The following is a 22,881-nucleotide window of genomic DNA, read 5'->3' on the forward strand; positions in this document are numbered from 1 at the left end:
ACACAGAACTGGAAGCAGGCTCCAGGCTTTGAGCTGGCTGTCAGCACAGAGCCTGACGCAGGGCTCGAACCCACAAGCGTGAGATCTGATCTGAGCCGAAGCCGGAGGCCTAACCGACTGAGCCACCCAGGCGCCCCAAAACCTACCGTAATTTTAAAAAATTCCTTTTTCTTTTTGCTGTTCAGCTTGATTTCCACTACCCTGTCTTTTGATTACCGATTCATTTTTCTGCATCCTCTAATCTACTATTGACTTCTCTATTGTATTTTTCATTTAATTTATTGTATTCTTCAGCTCTGATTAGTTTGTTTTATATTTTCTATCTCTTTGCTAAAGTTCTCACTGAGTTCATCCATTCTTCTCCCAAGTTTGGTAATCATCTTTATATCCATTACTTTGAACTCTTTATCAGGTAGATTACTTATCTCTATTTTATTTATTTATTTATTTAATTAATTTATTTATTTTTAGTTCTTTTTATGAGGTTTTGTCTTGTTCTTCTGTTTGGAACATATTTGTCTATTTCCTCATTTTGTTTGACTCTCTTGTGTTTGTCTTTATATATTAGGTAGGTCAGCTATGCCTCATGGTCTTGAAGGCAGTGGCCTTATGTAGAAGGTACACTTTCCCCGTGGTTACAAGAACCAGGCACTCCAGTGATGTTTCCTGTATGGGTTGCATGTCCCCTACTGTTGTGATTGGGTCGTGACTACTGCATGTACACTGGTGGGCTGTGAGACCTGGCCGTGACTGGTGTGGGTATGCTGGTGGGTGGCTTAGCCTACACCAAAGGTCTGACTGCAGTACATGGCTGTAGCTGTTGTGGACATGCTGGTAAGTTGGGGTTGGCCCCAATTTCTACCGCTGACTGTGGCTGGCCGTGAGACTCAGCCCTTACTGTTGAGGGTGTGTTGTTGGCCTGATGTGGCCCTCTTTCCATAGGTCAGGAGTTACTTGGAGGGGGTAGTGTTCCCTGCTGAGGCTGTCTGCTGGGTATTACAGGGAAAAAACTCATTTTGGCGGGGTGAGTCATGCTAGCAACTTGGATGTAGATTGTCAAAACTGGTGCTTATCAGCATCAGGTCAACTAGGCTGAAAGAAGGAAAAAAAGAAAAGAAAAGAAAAAAAAGATGGCATCCATCAGTCCTTCCATGCCCAGAGAAAGTTTCCATAGATCCCTACCCCTCTGGCACATGCCCTAAATCAGTTAATAAGTCTTCACTTTTGGTCCAGGCTCTTTGCATACTGCTGCCTCTCTGTTGGGTTTCGGAGTTAGTGAAATTGTGTGCAAATTGAGTACAGTCTTGGTTTCCTCTATTAGACGGTGTCTTTGCCCATCCTACCCTGTGGCTTTTTGTTTATATCTTCAGCTGTGTAAAAACTGTTCTGCTAGTCTTCAGGTCATTCTCGGAAAGAGTTTCTCTATGTGTACTCACAACCATGGTGGGTCCATGGGAAGAAGCAACCTCAGGATCTTACTACTCTACCATCTTTCCCATCTTTCCTTGGCATTTCAGAATTATAAAAGGATCAATTTTCCAAGAAGACATTACAATCTTTAACTTTTAATGTGCCTAACAACTGAATATCAAAATTCATGATGGATACAATTGCATGGAGAAATAGATGAATCCACAATTACAGTTGGAAGTTTGAACACCTTTATCAGAAATAGACCCAGCAGGCAGAAAATCAGTAAAGACACAGCTGAACTAAACAATACCATTTTTCAACTGGATATAATTGACATCAATATACCTTAACAAATTTAAAAGAATAAAAATTGGGGCGCCTGGGTGGCTCAGTCGGTTAAGCGTCCGACTTTGGCTCAGGTCATGATCTCACAGTTCAGGGGTTTGAGCCCCACATCAGGCTCTGTGCTGATGGCTAGCTCAGAGCCTGGGGCCTGCTTCAGATTCTGTTTCTCCCTCTCTCTCTCTGACCCTCCCCTGCTCATGGTGTCTCTCTCTCTCTATCTCTCAGAAGTTAATAAAAAAAAATTAAATAAATAAAAGAATAAAAATTATTCTCAGATCACAGTGGAATTAACATAGAAATGAATAACCGGAAGATAACTGGAAAATCGTAGCTACAACACATGGATATTAGATAACATGAGTGAAGAAAGCTCGAGAAATTTAAAAATATTTTGAAGGGAGATGAAAGTGTAACTTATCAAAATTTCTTTCTTAAAAATTTTTTTTAATGTTTTTTATTTATTTTTGAGAGCACGAGCAGGGGAGGGTCAGAGAGAGAGGGAGGTACAGAATCTGAAGCAGGCTCCAGGCTCTGAACTAGCTGTCAGCACAGAGCCTAATGTGCAGCTTGAACCCACGAACCGTGAAATTATGACCTGAGCCAAAGCCAGACAACCGACTGAGCCACCCAGACGCCCCTCAAAATTTCTAAGATGCAGTAAAAACAGTGCTTAGAGAAAAATGTATAGCCTAGAATGTATAAATTAAAAAACAAAGTCTAATATCGATCATCTAGGTTTCCACGTTAGAACACTGGAAAGGAAAAGCAAATGAAATCCAACATAAGCAGAGTAGAGATGCCTGGGTGGCTCAGTCAGTTGAGCATCTGACTTCGGCTCAGGTCATGATCTCACAGCTCATGAGTTTGAGTCCGTGTTGGGCTCTGTGCTGACAGCTCAGAGCCTGGAGCCTGCTTTGGATCTGTGTCTCTCTCTCTGCAGCTCCCCCACTCATGTTCCCTCTCCTCTCTCTGTCTCTCTCTCTCCTTCAGAAATCAAAGTAAGCAGAAGAAAAATAATAAGAATTAGGGTAGAAATCAAGTTGAAAAGAAGATATTAAAAAAATATTTTTTAATGTTTATATTTGAGAGAGAGAGCACAAACAGGGAAGGGGCAGAGAGAGAGAGGAAGACACAGAATCCAAATCAGGCTCCAGGGTCTGAGCTGTCAGCACAGAGCCAGATGTGAGCTTGAACCCACGGACTGCGAGATCATGACCTGAGCCGAAGTCAGATCCTCCAATGACGGAGACACCTAGGCGCCCCTTAAATTGAAAAGAAGATATTAGAGAAAATCAATAAAACAAAAATTATTTCATTGAAAGATCAGTGAAATCAATAAACCTCTACCCAGGCTAACTAGGAAAAAAGTGAAAGGACACAAATTACTAATATTAGAAATGAAGGAGGGGACATCATTACAGATCCCATGGATAATGAAGATATACTATTTAAAGTTTTTTTATGCTTATTTATTTTTTGAGAGACAGAGACAGAGTGCAAGTCAGGGATGGGTCGAGAGAGAGGGAGACAGAATCTGAAGCAGGCTCCAGGCTCTGAGCGGTCAGCACAGAGCCTGATGTGGAGGATATACTATTAGCCATTCTCTGCCCGTATATTTGATAGCTTAGATTGTTTTTAAGGCTTATTTATTTATTTTGAGAGAGACTGAGACAGTGCAAGTAAGGCAGGGGCAGAGAGAGAGAGAGAGAGAGAGAGAGAGAGACAGAAAATCCCAAGCAGGCTCTGCACTGTCAGCACTGATCCCAACATGGGCTTTGAACTCATGAAACCATGAGATCATGACCTGAGCCAAGACCAAGAGTCCAAGAGTTGGGTGCTTAACTGACTGAGCCACCCAGGCACCCCAGATGGTTTTTTAAAAATGTTTATTTTTGTTTTTGAGAGAGAGAAAGCATGAGCAGGGGAGGGGCAGAGATGGTGAGGACAGAAAAGCCGAAGCAGGCTCTGCGCTGATAGTAGCAAGCCTGATGCAGAGTGGAACTCACAAACTAAGATCATGACCTGAGCTGAAGTTGGATGTTCAACCAACTGATCCACAAAGGCACCCCCATAGCCTAAATGAAATGAACTAATTCCTGGAAAGGAACAGTCTGCCAAAAATCACACAAAAACTAGTAGACAATCTGAATAGGCCTGCATCTTTTTTTTTTTATGAGAGAGAAATCGAGAACATGAGCGAGGGAATGTCAAAGGGAGAGGGAGCAAGGGAATCTTAAGCATGCTCCATGCTCAACATGGAGCCCAATGTGGGGCTCAATCCCACAACCCTGGGATCATGACCTGAGCTGTCAAGAGTTAGACTCAACTGACTGACCCATCCAGGCTAGTATAATTAATAATCTTCTGAAACATAAAGCACTGGTCCCAGTTGGGTTCACTGATGAATTCTATTAAACAGTTAAAGAAATTATACCAATTCTCTATAATCTCTTTCAGAGAGTAGTAGCAGAAGGAGTTCTTCCTGACTCATTCTATGAGGTCTGCATTACCTTAAGACCAAAACTAGATAATCACACTGCAAGGAAAAAAACCACTACATACCGATATTTCACAGGAACATGGATAAAAACATCCTCAACAAAATATTATCAATTTGAATCCAACAATGTGTAAAGAAAATGGTACATCATGAGGAAGTGGGTTTATCTTAGGTATGCAAGGCTGGTTCAACATTCAAAAACCAATTAATATAATTCATCTCATCAATAGCCTAAAGAAAAAAATCATATGGTCTTACTAATAGATGCAGAAAAAGTGTTTGATAAAGTCCAATATTCATTTATTTTAAAAATTCTCAGGAAACTAGTAATAGATGGTAACCTCCTCAACTTGATGAAGAATATCTACAAGGAACCTACAGCTAACACCATGCTTTATTTATGGTAAGAATCCCAAAGCTTTCCTGCCGAGATGAGAAATGAGGCAAGGATATCCTCTCTCTCCACTGCCATTCAACATTGTTCTAGAAGTCCTAGATAATGGAGTAAGACAGAAAAAGGAGAAACAAGTCATAGAGATTGGGAAGGAAGAAATAAAACTGTCTTTGTGTATGTAGAAAATCTGAAAGAATCAAGAAAAACTAATAAGCAATTAAAGCAAGGTTGCAGGATACAAAGTTAATTTTAAAAGTCAACTACTTTTTTTAATATACCAGCAATGCCCAAGTGGAATTTGAAATAAAAAATGCAATATCATTTACATTAGTACCTGAAAACATGGAACACTTAGATACAACAAATTGCTTTATGAAGAAAACCACAAATCTCTGATAAATTAAATCGAAGAAGCACTAAAAAAAAATGGAGAATTATTTCATGGTCATGATATTTCATGTTCTGATATTGTCAAGGTATCAGTTCTTCCCAATATGATCCACAGATTCAATGCAGTCCCAATCAAAATCCCAACAAATTTATTGTTGATATAGACAAATGGATTCTAAAGTATACATGGAGAAGCAAAAGACCCAGAGTAAGGAAAAGAACAAAGTTGGAGAACTAATGTTACCCAATTTCAAGACTTATTACAAAGTTACACTGACCAAAACAATATTGGTGAAAGAATACATAAACTATATCAACAAAACAGAATAGAGAGCCCAGAAATATACCATCATAAATACAAATCAACTGATCTTTGACAAAGAACAAAGGATTTGTCTTTGACAAAGACAGTCTTTTCAAAAAATGGCGCTGAAGAACTGGACATCCACATATTCTTTAAAACGGAGAGAATCTACACACACAAAAGCCTTTCACCCTTCACAGAAATTAACTCAAAATGGATTGCTGACCTAAATTAAAACACAAAACTATAAAAACCCTAGAAGAAAAATTGAAGAAAATTAAAAAAAAATTTATGTTTAATTTTGAGAGAGACAGCAGGGGACGAACAGAAATGAGAGGGAGACATAGAATTTGAAGCAGGCTCCAAGCTCTGAGCTGTCACTACAGATAGCTCAACTGATATGGGCCTCGAACTCACGAGCCCTGAGATCATGACCTGAACCAAAGTCTGATGCTTAACTGACTGAGCCCCCCATGCGCTCCTGAAGAAAATTGAAATGGCGTTTTGTTTGGTGCTGACTTTTTAGATACAACATGAAAGGCATAATTTATGAAAGAAAGAATTGATGAACTTCATTAAAATTAAAAATCTCTACTCTGCAGAAGACACTGTCATGAGAATAAAAAGACAAGCCATAGGTTGCTAGAAAATATTTGCCAAAGGCATATCTGATAAAGGACTGTTATCCAAAGTACACAGAGAACTCTTAAAGCTCGACAATAAGGAAACAACCTGATTAAGAAATGAGCCAATGGCCTTAATAGAGGCCTCAGAAAAGATATATTGATGGCAAATGAGCAGAAGAAAAGATGCTCTATGGATACCTGAGTGGCCCAGTCAGGCGTCTGACTCTTGATTTTGGCTCTGGTCAGGATCTCACAGTTTGTGGGTTTGAGCCCCATGTCAGGCTCTGTGCTGACAGCGAGGAGCCTGCTTGGGTTTCTCTTTGCCTTTCTCTCTGCCCCTCCCCCACTCACACACTTTCAGAAAATAAGTAAATAAACTTAAAAAAAAAAGAAAATAAAAGATGCTCCATATGTAGATTATCAGGGAAATGCAAACTAAAACAAAAGTGAGATACCACTACACTTTTATCAGAATGGGTAGAATCTAGAACACTGACAACACTAAATGCTGGTAAAGATGTGGAGCAACTGGGGGCACCTGGGTGGCTCAGTTGTTTAAGCATCAGACTTCGGTTCAGGTCATGATCTCACGGTTTGTGAGTTTGAGCCCTACATCGGGCTCTTTGCTGACAGCTTAGAGCCTGGTGCCTACTTTGGTTTGTGTGTCGTCTTCTCTCTCGTCCCTCCCTGACTTGTGCTCTGTCTCTCAAAAATAAATAAATGTAAAAAAAAAAAAAAAGATGTAGAGCAACAAACAGGAGTCACTGCTGTTCCACTGTTCCAAAGTGGTAGAGCCACGTTGGAAACACTTTGGCAGTTTCCCAAACACTAAACATAGTGTTAACATGATCCAGCTCTCTCACTGCTAGGTATTTATCCAAAGATGTTGAAAACTTATATCCATACAAATACCTGCACACAGATATTTATAGCAGCTTCATTCATAATTGCCAAACTTGGGAACAATCAAGATGTCCTTTAGTAAGTAAATGGATAAATCAACTGTAGTACATTCAGATAATGGAATATTATGCAGTACGACAAAGAAATGAGCTATTCATCCATGAAAAGACATAGATGAACCTTAAATGCATATTACTAAGTGAAAGAAGGCAGTCTACAAAGGCTACACACGGTATGATTCCAACTACACGACTTCTAGAAAAACAAAACTATAGAGTCAGTGAAAATGTCAGTGGTTTCTGAAGTTAGATGGGAAGAGGGATGAATAGGTGTATTAGGAGTTTTACTTTTTACTATTTTTTTTAAGAGAGCTGGGAAGGGGCAGAGGGAGAGAGAGGGAGACAGTCTTAAGCAGGCTCCACGCCCAGCCCAGAGCCCAATGGCAGGTTTGGATCTCATGACTGTGAGATCACCATCTGAGCTGAAATCAAGGATCAGACGCTTAACCAACTGAGCCACCCAAATGCCCCCACAGAGCAGTGTTAGGGCATTGAAAGTAGTCTGTATAATACTATAATGGTGGATACATGTCATCATAAATTTTTTTAGACCCACAGAATATACATCACCAAGTGAACTCTGTTGGACTCTGTGTGATCATGATGTGTAACTGCAGGTAACAGAGGTAAAATTCTTGTGGGTTATGTTGATAATGGAGAAGACTGTGCATATGTAGGAGCTAGGAGTATATGGGAAATCTCTGTACTTTCCTCTTAATTTGCTGTGAATGTAAAATTTCTCTAAAAAATAAAGTCTAAAAAATGACAATAATATCTACCTTCAAAAATTGTTAAGAAAATTAGTGAGTTAACAAGTGCAAAGCAACCAGAATAATGCCTGGCAGATTTTGCCAGTTGGTAGAAGCCAGTGATGCTGCTACACATCAAATAATTATTTGGTCCGAAATGTAAATAGTGTTGAGGTTTAAAAAATCTGCTTTAATGCTTCTGAGGTACCTTGATATGGATGGTCTGACCTAGGGAATGAGGTTAGCTAAAGAAAAGAGAAGGACTTGGACTTATGGTTCTTCAACATATTGAAGTAAAGATTCCTAAGAAAGATATAATGACTGAGGAGTAGCCAGTGAGTGAGGTATAAGAACAGAATATGATTGTATAAAAGACAGAACAGTGTTTCAAGAAGGTAGGAGAAAAGTGACCAATAACAATATTATTATTTATGGGGTCAATATTTTCCAAAGATTATACCCTAATTCATTTACTATGCACAATAACTGTTCAATGGTATTGTTCCCATATTATACATGGCGGAACTCTTGTCTTGGATCTACAATGGGGTCAATATTTTCCAAAGATTATACCCTAATTCATTTACTATGCACAATAACTGTTCAATGGTATTGTTCCCATATTATACATGGCGGAACTCTTGTCTTGGATCTACAATGTCAAATGCTGCTGCAAGTCTGAGCCATAACTGTTGCACCTGATAAAGTAGAGGCTGTTGCCCATTGTGTCAACCGAGGTTTCAGAGGAATGGAATGCGAGGTTAGACACCCAGTTAATGTGGTTTAAGGAAAAATAAAATGAGCAAATGGAGACAGAAAATAGAAACAATTCTTCTGTTTTTTCTTTCTTTCTTTGTTTCTTTGTTTCTTTCTTCCTTTCTTCCTTTTCTTCCTTCCTTCCTTCCTCTCTAGTAAAAAAATAGCTAAAGAACAACATAGGTCTAGGAAGGATTTTTTAATTTATTATTTTTTAAAACATTTTATTTATTTTTTAAAAAGTTTCTTAATTTTGAGAGAGAGAGAGGGATGGCTTGAGCCAGGAGAGAGGCAGAAAGAGAGAATCCCAAGCAGGCTCCATGAGCCTTATACAGCACAGAGCCTTATACAGGGCTGGATCCTAGAAACTGTGAGATGACCAGAGGCTAAATCAAGAGTCAGATGCTTGACTAACTGAGCCACTCAGGCACCCCTTTCCTTTTTTATTTTATTAAAAAAAATTTTTTTATGTCTCTTTTTGAGAGAGAGAGTGAACCAGGGAGGGGCAGAGAGAGAGAGAGACAGAGACGCAGAATCCAAAGCAGACTCCAGGCTCTGAGCCATCAGCACAGAGCCTGACGTAGTGTTTGAACACACGGACTGTGAGATATGACCTGAGCCAAAGTTGAATGCTTAATCAACTGAGCCACCTAGCTGATGACCTAGAGTGAGTTTCCAAGCACTCAAGAGAAGGCTTTGGAGCAACTGAGAGGGCTGTGGGGAATTGGGTTAGACTCAGGAATTTACAGAGCTGTAATGAGGATTAGAGTCTGGACGATTAGAATTTGGGTGGCAACCAAGGTAAATATGGATTACTCTTGATGGTATTTTATTTTTATTTTTTTGATAGACATTTTTTGTTTAATGTATAATTTACATACAGTAACCATGAGCCTTTTAGTGCACAGTTTACCTGAATTTGACAAATACATACAATTATGTAGCCACCACTTCAAAAATTTCAACACCAAAAATTTCCGTGTCTCTGTGCAGTCAACCCCGCACCTACCTAGCTCTTGTCAATCATTGATATATATTCTATAGTTCATTCCTTGTATTGGTGAGTTATATTGTATTATGTGAATGTACCGTTATTTACCTATCACTAGTTGGACACTTGGATAGTTTCCAGTTTTTAATGATTACAAATAAAGCCCCTGTAAAAGCCTGAATACAATTTTTTGTGTGAATGCAAATTTTCACTTCATTTGGATGGTTAGGAATGGTATTGCTTTTCTAAAGTAAGCATATGTTTTTTTCTGTTTTTAATGTTTATTCATTTTTTAGAGAGAGAGCGCACGCCCAAGCAGGGGAGGGGACAGAGAGCGAGCGAGCGAGCGAGACAGAATCCAAAGTAGGCTCCAGGCTCAGAGCTGTCAGCACAGAGCTGGACGCAGGGGTTCGAAATCTGAAAATTTTCATTTTTTCAGTCATTGAAAAGTGAGTTGAATATTTAAAATATGGATGTTCCCCGATCACTGTTGTTTTCACACACTTCTGCACACATCACAATTTTTCACACAAGCGCAGCTCATCGCTTGGCTAGCTACCTTAGGAGGTCGCTGGGCCCCGCAGCTGCAGCAGCGTGGCCCTCTGGCGCACGCTCGCAGACGTGCCGGGGAGCGCCGTCCTGCGCAGGCGCATCCGTCCGGCGCCGGCCTTGGCGGCGGGGCGGGACTTACAGCGGCGTCTCTCGTAACTGCGGCTTGTGGCGGCGCCATTTTGAGCGTGCAGCGGCCTCGGGCGTGAGTCGTTCGGGGCAGGGGAGCCGGCTTGGCGATCTCGGGGGTTTTCTCTGCCTTTCTCCTTCCGTATTTCGTTTCTGTGGGTGTATAGAGTGACACAGCTATATATCTAGAATCACATCCGGTGTGCCTGAGCCCCCTAAGATGATGTTAAGAGGAAACCTGAAGCAAGTACGCATTGAGAAAAACCCGGCCCGCCTTCGCGCTCTGGAGTCTGCGGCCGGCGAGAGCGAGCCGACGGCCGCCATGGCGCTCGCGCTGGCGGGGGAGCCGGCGCCACCCGCCCCGGTGCCCCCGGAGGACCGCGCCGATGAGGAGATGGGCTTCACCATCGACATCAAGAGCTTCCTCAAGCCGGGCGAGAAGACATACACGCAGCGCTGCCGCCTCTTCGTGGGGAACCTGCCCACAGACATCACGGAGGAGGACTTCAAGAGGCTCTTCGAGCGCTACGGTGAGCCCAGCGAGGTCTTCATCAATCGGGACCGTGGCTTCGGCTTCATCCGTTTGGTGAGTGTCGGGACTGGCCGCCGGGCCGGGAGGGCGGGGGCGTAGGGGGAGCGCGGCGCCGCGGGCACCTCGGAGACAGCCCTGGTCGCAGCCGCGGCCTCTTCTGTGGCCTCTGCTAGTCGCGGCGCCTGTCGTCCTGCTCTTTCCCGCCGTGGCGTCTTTGCGATGAGCCGGCTCGGGGTCGCCGTCGCCAGCGTGTCCTCTGTGCGCGTCGGGCTTCGCCTGCCCACGCCGCCTGGGCTGCGGCTCGCCGGTCTGGAGGGTCCTAGTCTCTGCTGGGACGGGGCAGCCGCGCTTCGGGATGCCGCTCTTGCCGCGCGGACTTGTGTTGTAAGGGCCTTACGAATTTGGAGGGGAAGCTCCGGTCTTACCAGCGATTTCATTGGGTGTGGAGGAGCAGCCGGCCGACTCGCTTCTTACATCGACTGCCTGGTTTCTGCGAGACTTGCCAAACCGTGTGGTTTCTCCCCCCGCCTCAGCGCAGCACACCTTCAGCTGCCTGGTTCTGAAACTCGGCAATATCTGGACGGCGTTGAATTATTAGATATCTAATGTAATATGCTCCCTCCCCCAAATATTCTGGTAGTTTCTACGTTGGGGGGAGAATGAATTATATATGTATATAATTATATATATAAACTTATAAATTATATGTAAGGATATATTTTATGTCCATGTTTCATTGCTGCAAAAGTACACATTTTACCTTTTTTTAGTCTAAATCTTAAAGTTTTCCAACATGCAAAAATTGTGCCTCCCTTATATTAAAAAAAAAATTCAAATAGCTAGGGTGTAGGACAGATACCTACTCTATTCAGTTTTCCTAAGTGCTTTGTGGTGACTTACAACAGTGTCACTTTTGTATCTTCGTTGTAATTCATATTTAGATGCTCCGAGAAAATATCTTTGTTGGAGTCATTTTTACACAAGTACTTTTTGTTTACGTGTTGCCTCTCTAGTTTGACCCTCAAATTTTATGTTTATATTTTAAATTTGGTTCGGAAGCTTCTTTTTGGAACTTTTAACTTTCAAAATTGGGTTCTCTTCATGATTGACCCACGAAAAGTTTTAATATGTAGATAGAATTGATGGTAATTTAATGACACTGTATTTTCCGGGGGAGAACATTTGAACATCTCAAATCTTAAATGGTTTCAAGAGAAGGGTAACTCTTCATAGGATATTAATGAGACCTAGAAATTTCCTTAAAATTCAAGCTAAATATTCACTGTGTTTTAAACATAAAATTATAATTATCTTTTGAACAGTAGAGAAACAGCCTGTCATTTGGTAAAGTTATTTTTAACATAAATCCAAAAGTTATTTTGAATGAAGTACAGGTAAGCAACTCTTAGTAAACTTTCCAAAAGGATGTTATTTAACATTTTATTAGGCTTTAGCTCCTGGTACCATTTGGTTTGTTCTAAAGTTTACCTTCTGGAGGAAGAATGATGGGCTGCATTTCCCTTTGTTTTGGAAGCCTTACACTTAAAAATAAGCCAATAGTAAATATTTTAACATGGAAAAATCTTTTTTCTTCCTGTCTTTAAAGCTACTAATAATTCTTTCTCCTTTCCTGTATTATTAGCCCTGTCCAGTAGAACTTTCTGTGTAAATGCTGTGTATATGTGCTGCCAGGTGTAGTAGCTACTAGCCATACGTGACTGATGAGCACTAGAAATGCAGCACTTGTACCTGAGACTTTGAACTTTAAATTTTACTTACTTTTAAATTTAAGTAGCCACCCTTGGTTAGTGGCTACTATGTCGGACAGTACAGTTCATTGCTTTTAGTTTCGTTTTAAAAAAAAAGTGTGGGATTTTGAAATGGGGAGGGGAGAGGGGCTGCTATTGTCTGCTCCTTTGGAATTTGGTCCTCCAGACCTGTCATGCTATTTTGTTGTGTAGGAATGTTAAAAATTTGCCATTAGGAGATTAGAATTTAGTTTACAAGACTTGACTTACGGATAACTTTACTGTTTAATCTGAGCTCTATGATAAACAGGTAAATTTTAAAGCTTTAAATATTTCTGAATTTTGTATCTTTTCCTACTTGGGAAAACCATGTAGTGTGTACCTGATTTGAATGTAAGTAATGGTATGGTGGCTGTCATGTGTAGTGGTGGGATAGTGGCTCTACATAGTGGCATAATTTTATCTGATTTATATTTTTATTTAAAAAGCAATTTTTTTAATGTTTGATTTTGAGAGAGAGAATGGGGGAGGGGCAGAGAGAGAGGGAGACACAGAATCCAAAGCAGCTCCAGGCTCTGAAGTCTGAGCACAGAGCGCCCATGCTGGACTCTAATCCACAAACTCTAAGATCATGACTTTAGTTGGACGTTTAACCAGCTGAGCCCCCCAGGCACACCAAGACAAGTTTAACGTTTATTTTTTGAGAAAGAGAGAGACAGAGCCTTAGATGGGGAGGGGCAGAGAGGGAGGGAGGACACAATGCCAAGCAGGCCCCAGGCTCTGAGTTGTTAGCACAGGGCCCAAAGCGGGACCCAGAAACCCATATACTGTGAGATCATGACCTGAGCTGAAGTTGGATGCTTAGCTGACAGCCATCCAGATGCCCCTCGAAATACTAAATGCAAATAAATTTTCCTACACTGGTAGTTGTTTTCCAATTAATTGGTAAGGTGAGACAGCATTTTTGAGCTGGTATAGGGTTGGCATTGCTAATATGGAATGGTTGGGAAAAAGAATTTAAGTGGCATTTTCTCATAAAGTCGTAAATCCATATCGTGAACCCATGGTACATTGGGGCTGAAATAGACTTTATTTTGGATACATTTTGTGGAATTTAGACCCAAAAGTTTCTTTTTAGGTTTTGACTTGTTACAGTTTGATTGGATAAAAAAATTTTTTAAACTTTATTTATTTTTGAGAGACAGAGCATGAGTGGGGGAGGAGTAGAGAGAGAGAGAGAGGGAGACACAGAATCTGAAGCAGGCCCCAGACCCCAAGCTGTCAGCACAGAGCACAATACAGGGCTTGAACCCATGAACTGTAAGATCATTACCTGAGTTGAAGTCAGACGCTCAACCGACTAAGCCATCCAGATTGGATAAATTAACTGAAAAGTTGTAATGCATTTTTAAAAAAGAGTATTTATATATGTAAGTATGTAAGTAATCTCCACTCAATGTGGGATTTGAACTCATGACCTGAGATCAAGAGCTGCTGGCTCCTCAGACTGAGCCAGCCAGGTGCCCCTGTGGTGCATTTTAAAGCTAGTTTAATGTTGTTTAAACTGGTATTAGTTTGATCTGAACTCAGTTTCTGTTTTTATCTTTTATCCCTCCTACTTTTAGCTTTAGTAAACTAGACTTTTGGAGCTGTGATTCATAGAAGTGTGGTCCCTGTCCTGCAGATTCAGGTGTTGTGCTAGCATAAGCAGAAGGCCACTTGTATTCCCTACTATTCACGCTAGCAGTGCTGGCTCTATACTATCTAAAAATTGTCTCACCTCATCAGTTAACTGGGAATTTGTTGGAAATGCAAATTCTATGGCCCACCGAAGATCTACTGAATTAGAAATTGTGGGTTGGAGCCCTCAATCTTGTGTTTTAGGTAACCCTCCATGTTTGTCTTACCTTTGCTAAGGTTTGACCACCACTGTTATAATTATAAAGTTAAAAACCAACTGAATTTAATATAGTCGTTGCCCTGGTGCTTTTTGTTTTTAATTATGCAATGTTCTGTGCTTCTTATGGAATGTCAAATATTAGAGAAGATATAAAATCCCCTTAGTAGGCCTGTCCAGTATATAATTTCAAATGCTCTTTTAGTTCGGGGAAGTTCTCTTACTGCAGTTTTAATTCTAGTGGAAGATTGTCTTCAAAACATTAAATGTAGTCACTGTTAATCTTTCATTTTTCCATAAAATCAAGCCATGCTATATACTCTTATATTTTTAGGTTTCCATTTAATATATCTCTGGTATATTTTATGTCATGAGATTGATTTTTAATGACCATATTATATTTCACAGTATGGATGGAGTGCCAGTTACACAATCAACTTTCTGTTGATTGACATGAAGGCTCTTTCCAATTTACCTCAGTGGGTTAGTACTCTTGCAGTTTTAAATTTTAACTATTGGCGAACAATGAGAAAATGTCAGGTGCTTTGGAAAGAGCCATTGGAAAGTATCCATTGGACATCATTAGACCCTACTACAAGCAATCTTTAATTTGGGGTGTTTGTCCAGTTTTTTATACTTTCTGTGTTCTTTTTAGTTAAGAACCTATACTGTTACTTTTTATACAGAGTAATGATGGGACACTAGTTGAAAGGAGGGATTCAGGGGCATCTGGGTGGCTCAGTCGGTTAAGCATCCAGCTTCTGCTCAGGTCATGATCTCACGGTTTGTGGGTTCGAGTCCTGTGTTGGGCTCTGTGCTGACAGCTAGCTCAGAGCCTGAAGCCTGCTTTGGATTCTGTATCTCCCTCTCTCTCTGACCCTCCCCTGCTCATGCTGTCTCTGTCTCTCAAAAATAAATAAAAAACATTTAAAAATAAAAAAAAGGGATTTATGATATATTGGTAGAGATTATGACTTTTGTATAGATCTTCGGCAAGTTATTTCAACCTCTCTAGGCCTATTTATCCATAAGTGAAGTGGGGATAGTAATAATCCACTTTTTAAGGTTGTTGATGAGACCAATAGGAGATAATGCATATATTTATGTATATATGTAAAATAATGAATGGCTGGAATATAGTACCTACTTAGTAAAAGTTTCCTTATTATTATTGAGTCATGAAGTAAAGAAATATTTGGTTTCATTTCAAGCACTTAATTTTAATTGATTTTACAGATACTTGGGTACACATTTACAGCAGTGTGTGTGTGTGTGTGTGTGTGTGTGTGTGTGTGTGTTTGGAGAGAGAGAGAGAGACAGCACGAGCAGGGGAGGGTTAGAGAGAGAAGGAGACACAGAACTGGAAGCAGGCTCCAGGCTCTGAGCTAGCTGTCAGCACAGAGCCCAACGTGGGGCTCGAACCCACGAACTGTGAGATCATGACCTGAGCCGAAGCCAGATGCTCAACCAACTGAGCCACCCAGTTGTCCCAACAGCAGTGGTATTTGAGCATGCACATGCCAGTGGGGGAGGGGCATACCAAAAGGGAGAGAATTCCAAGGAGGCTCTTTGGCCTTTCATCTCTCATACCTCACAGTGAGATCATGACCTGTGTTCAAACAGAGTTAAGCCGAGGCTTAACTGATTGAGTCACCCAGGTGCTCCCCTTCCCCTTTTTTTTTTCAGTAGGCTGTACACCAAGCATGGAGCCCAATGTGGGGCTTGAATTTATGACCCTGAGGAAGACTTGAAGCTTAATCAACTGAGCTACCCAGGTGCCCAACAGCAGTGGTTCTTCAATGGGGTGGTTCTGCTCCCCAGGTGACTTTGACAGTGTCTGGAGACATTTTTCATTGTCAGAGTGAGGGTTGTTTCTGTCCATTTATTAAGTCTCCTGTAATGCACAGGACAGCCCCCGCCACTACAAGAATTATTTTGCTCATAATGTCAGTAGGCTGAAGTTGAGAAACCCTGGTGTGGAATTAATTAAAACCATGAAGAATATAAACTTTGAAAGAGGATCATAGCATTGAAAATTCCTGACAGCATAAACATTTTATTTGACTTAAAAGTATTAAAAATTGAATTCATTGGCGACTGTAAAAAAAAATTACTTGATTTAATATAAAACTGGAATTTTTTGCATCCTCTGGGGAAAAACAAAACAAAACAAAACAAAACATGTGACATTGTGAATATACTTGACCGAATCTGAAGAGGAGACATCCTTTGGAAACACTTTTCAGTTTTAGGAAGTTCTCACCAGTTTCTCTTTATCCTCCTACCCTAACATTTTATTATGAAAAATTTCAAATACATAGAAATGAACATCTGTAAATCCACCATCTAGATTAATAATTGTTTTTTACGTATCTGTTCATCTTTTTTTCCATCCATCAGTTCTTGACTCCTAAACACTCCAGCATGCTTATTATTAACTAGAGTCCACTATTAGTTTTGAGGTATTTGACATCTGCCTAGAGCAAAAGGAACAAATTATCCATGTGCGATTTGGTGATTTTAGGCAAATAACATTTGTTTAATTCAGACTCCTATCAAGCTAGAGAATGTTATCATCCCATGAAATTTCCTCATGTCTTTTCTCATTCCCAATTAAACCAAACAGCTTTTTTTGTTTGCTTGTTTATTTTTGAGAGAGAGCCACTGGGGACAGGGCATAGAGGGAGAGGGAGACAGAGGATCTGAAGCAGGCTTGGCACTGTCAGCACAGAGCCCAGTGTGGGGCTCAAACTCGCAAACTGTGAGATCATTACCCAAGCCAAACTCAGGTGCTTAACCGACTGAGTCACCAGGCACTCCATACCCAACAGCATTTTAATTCAAGACTTCATTCTTAAAATCTACCTCTTAGAATTGTTGGATCTTATGACATATTAGGTACAACGTACTTATCCCGTGTTAGATATTTATTAAATGTTTGCCGGTACTACTATGTTTAGAGTAATTGTAATTTAAAAAAAATTTTAAGAGTAATTTTTTTAAAAAAATAGCCATTTTGAATATCTGTAAAAAAGGTTAGATTTGTTGGGGCACCTGGTGGTTCAGTTGGTTAAGTATCTGACTGGCTCCGGTCATGATCTCACAGTTGGCAAGTTCAACCCCCCAAGTCGGACTCTTCTGCTGTCAGCACAGAGCTTGCTTTGAATCTTCTGCCCAATCTCTCTCTGCCCCTCTCCTGCTTGTGCTTTTTCTCTCTCTCAAAAATAAATAAACATTAAAAAAAAGTTAGATTTGTCTTTGTAAAATTAATTATGTAGATTTTTGCGTAAGTGCAGTAATTTAAAGTTGTGAATATTTTAAGGATTGAATAAAGATCTTTTGTGACCTTAAGACTTATTTGTGGATTATGTTTAGATGTCTATATTCTACACCAACTTTGAATTCTTCAAGAAGGAACTTCTCTTGTGGTTTCAGGAATGAACATATTTTCTGGTTTCTAAATGGGTGTGCACTTGATTTCTGTAGAACAGAGGGAACTCTAAAAGCCCCGTGAACGTATGTGTTTTCTGGTCTCAATACAATAGAGAAATGAATAGTCCACAAAAGTATTCAGGAGAACTGGTTAACAACATCTGGTAGTAGTTTTCATAGGTGATGTAAAAAAAAGAACGAAGGAAGGGGACTTGTCTTTGAACAAAAAGAAAGCATTGAAGAGGTGGGTTGCTTTAATAAAAGATACAAATATCAAAACCATAGTGTATACTGACAATTATTGTTTTCAATAAAAGCTTCTAGTAACTAGTGCTCAGTCTCAAAAAGTAATTATGATTTTCTTTTAATGTATATAAGATTTAAAAAAGATTGCTTTGAATATTTAATGGCTGGTGATTTATGAGTAGACAGTCTTTGATGACTTGGGACATTGGTGTTGGGATTTTTTAATTAAGCTGTTTATAGTTATTTTTTGAATACTTAATAAAATGCATGTGGTACTAAAATGGAAAGACAACAAAAGCAAAGTGACCCTATCAGCCATTTCCAAAAGCTACGCAGCTCTTCTTCCTAGAAATCACTATTTAAAATTATTTATGTTACTATCATCTTTAAAAAGTGATTTTTCCTCCTAAAAAGGAATCCAGAACACTGGCTGAAATTGCAAAAGCAGAGCTGGATGGCACCATTTTGAAGAGCAGACCTCTCCGAATTCGTTTTGCTACACATGGAGCAGCCCTAACTGTCAAGAACCTTTCGCCGGTTGTTTCCAATGAGCTTCTAGAGCAAGCATTTTCCCAGTTTGGTCCAGTAGAGAAAGCCGTTGTGGTTGTGGATGATCGTGGTAGAGCTACTGGAAAAGGTTTTGTAGAATTTGCAGCAAAACCTCCTGCACGAAAGGCTCTGGAAAGATGTGGTGATGGGGCATTCTTGCTAACAACGTAAGTTTTAAAAATCTCCTCATCCTGTGCAGTTACATATGGGCTTCTCTCTGTTCTGAACTTCTGTCTTTCCTTGTACAGTTCATACTGTCTTGTCATATGGTAAGTAGGTGTTGAATAAATATATGGTGAATATAAATAGCAATTTTTGTATGATTCTAGGAGTCATACTTTAGACTTCAGTGTATTGATTCATAACAATCTTAGAAATGATTTTTTTGATTTTCATTCAGAATTTTATATGCAAAGCAAAATGTTATGTTTAAGTAATGAATGGATGAACAACATTTTATTTCACTTTTTTAATGAATTAAAAGGCACCCAATTTTAAAATTTAAGACAAATTCCTTTATGCCCTTTTGCAGTTTTTCTCCATGCTTGACCCTGTCCTAGAAAGCTGTTAATCTTTCTGCTCTTATAAATTAGTTTGTCTTTTCTAGTTATTTCATATAAGTGAAATAGTATATACTCTTTTGTATCTGATATTTTTTATTTAGCATAATGTTAATGAGATTTCATCCGTATCATTGTGTCAGTATTTTGTTCATTTTTATGATGGAGTTTTATTCCATCATATGGACATAATCAGTTTGCCCAGTGACATAAGGGTGGGTGAATGTTTGAGATACTTCCAACTGTTGGCCGTTGTGAATAAAGCTACTATGAACGTTTGTGTATAGGCTTCTTGTGAACATTGTACTTTCATGTGGCTTGGATAACATTTAGGGATAAATTGCTGAATTTTCAACTTCATAAGAAACTGCCACATTGTTTTCCAAAATGGTTGTATCATTTTACATTCCTACAAGCAATGAGTGAGAGAGTTCTAGTTGCTCCATCTTTCACCAGCACTTGATATATTTAGTCCTTTAGATATTCTAGTGAGTATAGGAGTGTCTAATGGTGAGTTTAAATTTTATTTTCCAAACAACTAAATATTAGTATCTTTTCATTTGCTTTTTGGCTATTTTTATATCTTTTGTAAACTGTCTTGAAATTTTTTGCCTATTTTTTAAGTTTATTTTTTATTTTGTAAAAATGTTTTATTTGTTTTTGAGAGAGAGTGCAGGCGGTGAAGGGACAGAGAGGGGGAGAGAGAATTGCAAGCAGGCTCCACATGGTCAGCATAGAGCCTGACTTGGGGCTTGATCTCACTCAGCAAACCTGAGATCATGACTTCAGCTGAAATCAAGAGTCAGACGCTTAATCAGTTGAGCCGCCCAGGTGTCCTTGCCTATTTTTTAATTGGGTGGTTTGCCTTACTGAATTAAAACATCTGGATACAGGTCTATTTTATGAATATTTCTCCTAGTCTTTGGCTTGCTTTTTAATTTTATTGATAGTGTCCTTCAGAAAGCACAAGTGAAGTATAATTACATTTTTTATATGATTTGTGCTTTTTGGATCCTTGTATGAAAGTTTTGCCTTTCCTAGTACAGTAAGGCTTTTTTGTGCTTTAAGACATTTTGTAACTTTTTTTTTTTTAAGTAGGCTCCATGCCCTGTTGGAACCCACCGTAAGGTTTGAATGCATGACCCTGAGATCAAGATCCAAGCTGAGACCAAGAGTTACATGCTCAACCAACTGAGCCACCCAGGTGTTCCTAGCTTTTTTTATTTATACCTGTGATCCATTTTGAGTATGATATGAGATGAGAGATATTTTTATTTCCATATAGATACCACTTGTTGCAGCACCAGTAATTGAAAAGATGATTTTTCCTTTTTTAACCATTCATCTTTATCAAAAATGGGGAATGGGGGAGAAAATCTGTGCTCTTTTTCATTTCACTAATCAGTGGGTCTGTTACACCAGTATTGTCTTGCACTATTTTTTTTTTTAAGGTTTTATTTTTAAGGGGCACCTGGGTGGCTCAGTCGGTTAAGCGTCCAACTCTTGGTTTTGGATCAGGTCATGTTCTCTCTCTCAGTTCGTGAGTTTGAGCCCCACATTGGGCTCTGTGCTGACAGTGTGGATCCTGCTTAGGATTCTCTCTTTTTCCACTCCCTCTCTCTGCCCCTGTCCTGCTCAGATGCTGTCTCTGTCTCCATGTAAATAAACTTAAAAAAAAAAAAAAAAAAAGATTTTATTTTTCAGTAATCTCTGTGCCGCGTGGGATTTGAACTTAAAATACCGAGATCAGCATTTGTATGCTTTACTGACTGAACCACCAGGCACCCCATACCATGCTAAGATTTGAAATCAAGTAGTATCACCCAACTGAATTGTTTTTTTTTTTTTAATTGTTCTGGGTATTGTATTTTTTTGGTATAACCTTACTGATTTTATTTATTTCCCAATAGGTGATATACAGTGTTACTTTAGTTTCAGATTATCTTTACTGATTTATTTCATTTGATTTTTTTATTTTAATTTTTTTAAGTTTATTTATTTTGAGAGAGCAAGAATGAGCACGAGTGGGGGGGGGGCTGGCAGAGAGAGAGAATCCCAAAGAGGTTCTGGGGCTCAGACTCAAAAATGTGAAATTATGACCTGAACTGAAATCAGGAGTGGTTGCTCAGCCGATTGAGCCACGTATGCGCCCCGTCTTTACTTTGTTTTTTAAAGTTTATTTTATTTTTGAGAGCCTGAGCTCGAATAGGGGAGATGCAGAGAGAGGGGGACACCTAATCCAAAGCAGGCTCCAGGCTCTGAGCTGTCCTCACAGAACCCAGTGTGGATCTTGAACCCACAAACTGCGAGATCATGACCTGAGCTCAAGTTGGGTGCTTAACTGACTGAGCCACCCAGGCACCCTTGCCTCTTTACTGATTTTAAAATCAGCTTGTCAATTGAAAAACGTTCTTCTGGGCTTTTGATTAGAGTTGTGTTGAGTGTCGAGGTCATTTTGAGGAACATTTTGACATCTTCATAATATTAACTTTTTTCTAGCCCATGAATGGTATATCTGTCCATTGACTTATAAATATTTGTAAGTAATTTTATAATAATCATAAGGCCTGTTGCCATATTAACATGCCTTTGCTTTCAGTTTGCCCAGGATGATGTTCTTGATGTTCATCCTTAGTCTTTAGACTGGATTTGTTGGTGTCAAAGTTCCTTAGTTGATTATTGCATTGATTCCTTTTATCTCTCTTAGAGGTAAAGTGCTCATTACTTTACTATTGGTTAGGATCATTCAAACGTTTTAAGGTTTGGAGAATTGGGCACAAAGGCGGTGTAAAACATCTCTGCCCATGGATCGTAGTTTGGTTTCAATTTGTTTTGGACTGTTAAGTGTTCATGCTAAAGCTGTAATTCATGTTACATGTGTTTTAAAGCACTGCCAGTTTGTTCTCAGAGATTTTGGTCTTAATCTCTTTGTTTAGATAATGCTTGCTCTCCTTGTTCCATTTTATTCATGTTTTACTAGGAAACATCTTTGAGAAACTGTTTTATCTTCATTTAGTCATCCTCTCTGCAATATCACTGATACTCTACAATTTATTTTTTGTCATAGCATTTACTGTTTTAATTTGTAAGTCTTTCTCTGCAGGAGAATGCAAGTTTTATGAGGGTAGGGACTTTGTCTTGTTCAGTAATGTAATCCCAGCCCTTGTATTCTTTTTTTTTTAAAGTTAATTTAATTTTAATTCCAGTAGAGTTAACATACAGTTTTATATTTGTTTCATGTGTACAGTACAGTGATTCACCCATTCTATATATTACGCAGTGTTCAACAAGAGAAGTGTACTCTTAATTCCCTTCACCTATTTTACCCATCTCCCTTCTGTTAGTTCTCTGGTCTCTATTGTTAGGATTGTTTTTGGTTTTTCTCCTTTTTTTCTTTGTTCTTTGTTTCTCAAATTCCACGAGTGAAATCCTATGGTGTTTGACTTTCTCTGACTTATTTCATTTAGCATTATACTCTCCCGCACCTGTATTTTAATAGTTCCTGGCTACAAATTAGGCTAATAATAATTTTTTTTTTTTAATTTATTTTTTTTGGTGTTTATTTTTGAGAGAGAGACGAGAGAGAGGGAGATGCCGAATCTGGAGCTGTCAGCACAGAGCCCGACACAGGGCTTGAACTCCTAATCATAAGATCATGATTTCAGGGAAGTTGGATGCTTAACCGACTGATCCACCCAGGCACCCCAATAATTATTTTTTAAAATTTGTTTCTTTTAAGAGAGAGCGCATGGGAGAGGCAGAGAGAGAGAGAGACAATTGCAAGCAGGGTCTGCTTGTTGGCATGGAGC

The 22,881-nt window shown here is 39.5% G+C and overlaps 1 protein-coding gene and 1 long non-coding RNA gene across 3 annotated transcripts in view; both read left to right on the forward strand.

The window, feature by feature from the left end:
• The window catches only part of LOC115288935, a 14,834-nt gene extending 6,346 nt beyond the window's left edge, over positions 1 to 8,488 (forward strand). Inside the window, exons 2-3 of the long non-coding RNA XR_003907280.1 lie at positions 4,578 to 4,661; positions 7,485 to 8,488. This is a non-coding gene — a long non-coding RNA (uncharacterized LOC115288935). The remainder of the gene's footprint in view (positions 1 to 4,577; positions 4,662 to 7,484) is intronic.
• A 1,654-nt stretch (positions 8,489 to 10,142) lies between these two features.
• The window catches only part of PSPC1 (paraspeckle component 1), a 75,244-nt gene continuing 62,505 nt past the window's right edge, over positions 10,143 to 22,881 (forward strand). The window contains exons 1-2 of one of the 2 annotated variants that reach the window (XM_029937016.1): positions 10,143 to 10,694; positions 18,378 to 18,679. In XM_029937016.1, coding sequence (XP_029792876.1) covers positions 10,329 to 10,694; positions 18,378 to 18,679 — 668 coding nt within the window. In that variant the 5' untranslated portion in view covers positions 10,143 to 10,328. The remainder of the gene's footprint in view (positions 10,695 to 18,377; positions 18,680 to 22,881) is intronic. The other variant, XM_029937017.1, reaches the window with a different exon arrangement.

The sequence above is a fragment of the Suricata suricatta genome, chromosome 4 (genome assembly GCF_006229205.1).
Source record: "Suricata suricatta isolate VVHF042 chromosome 4, meerkat_22Aug2017_6uvM2_HiC, whole genome shotgun sequence".
NCBI lineage: Eukaryota > Metazoa > Chordata > Mammalia > Carnivora > Herpestidae > Suricata > Suricata suricatta.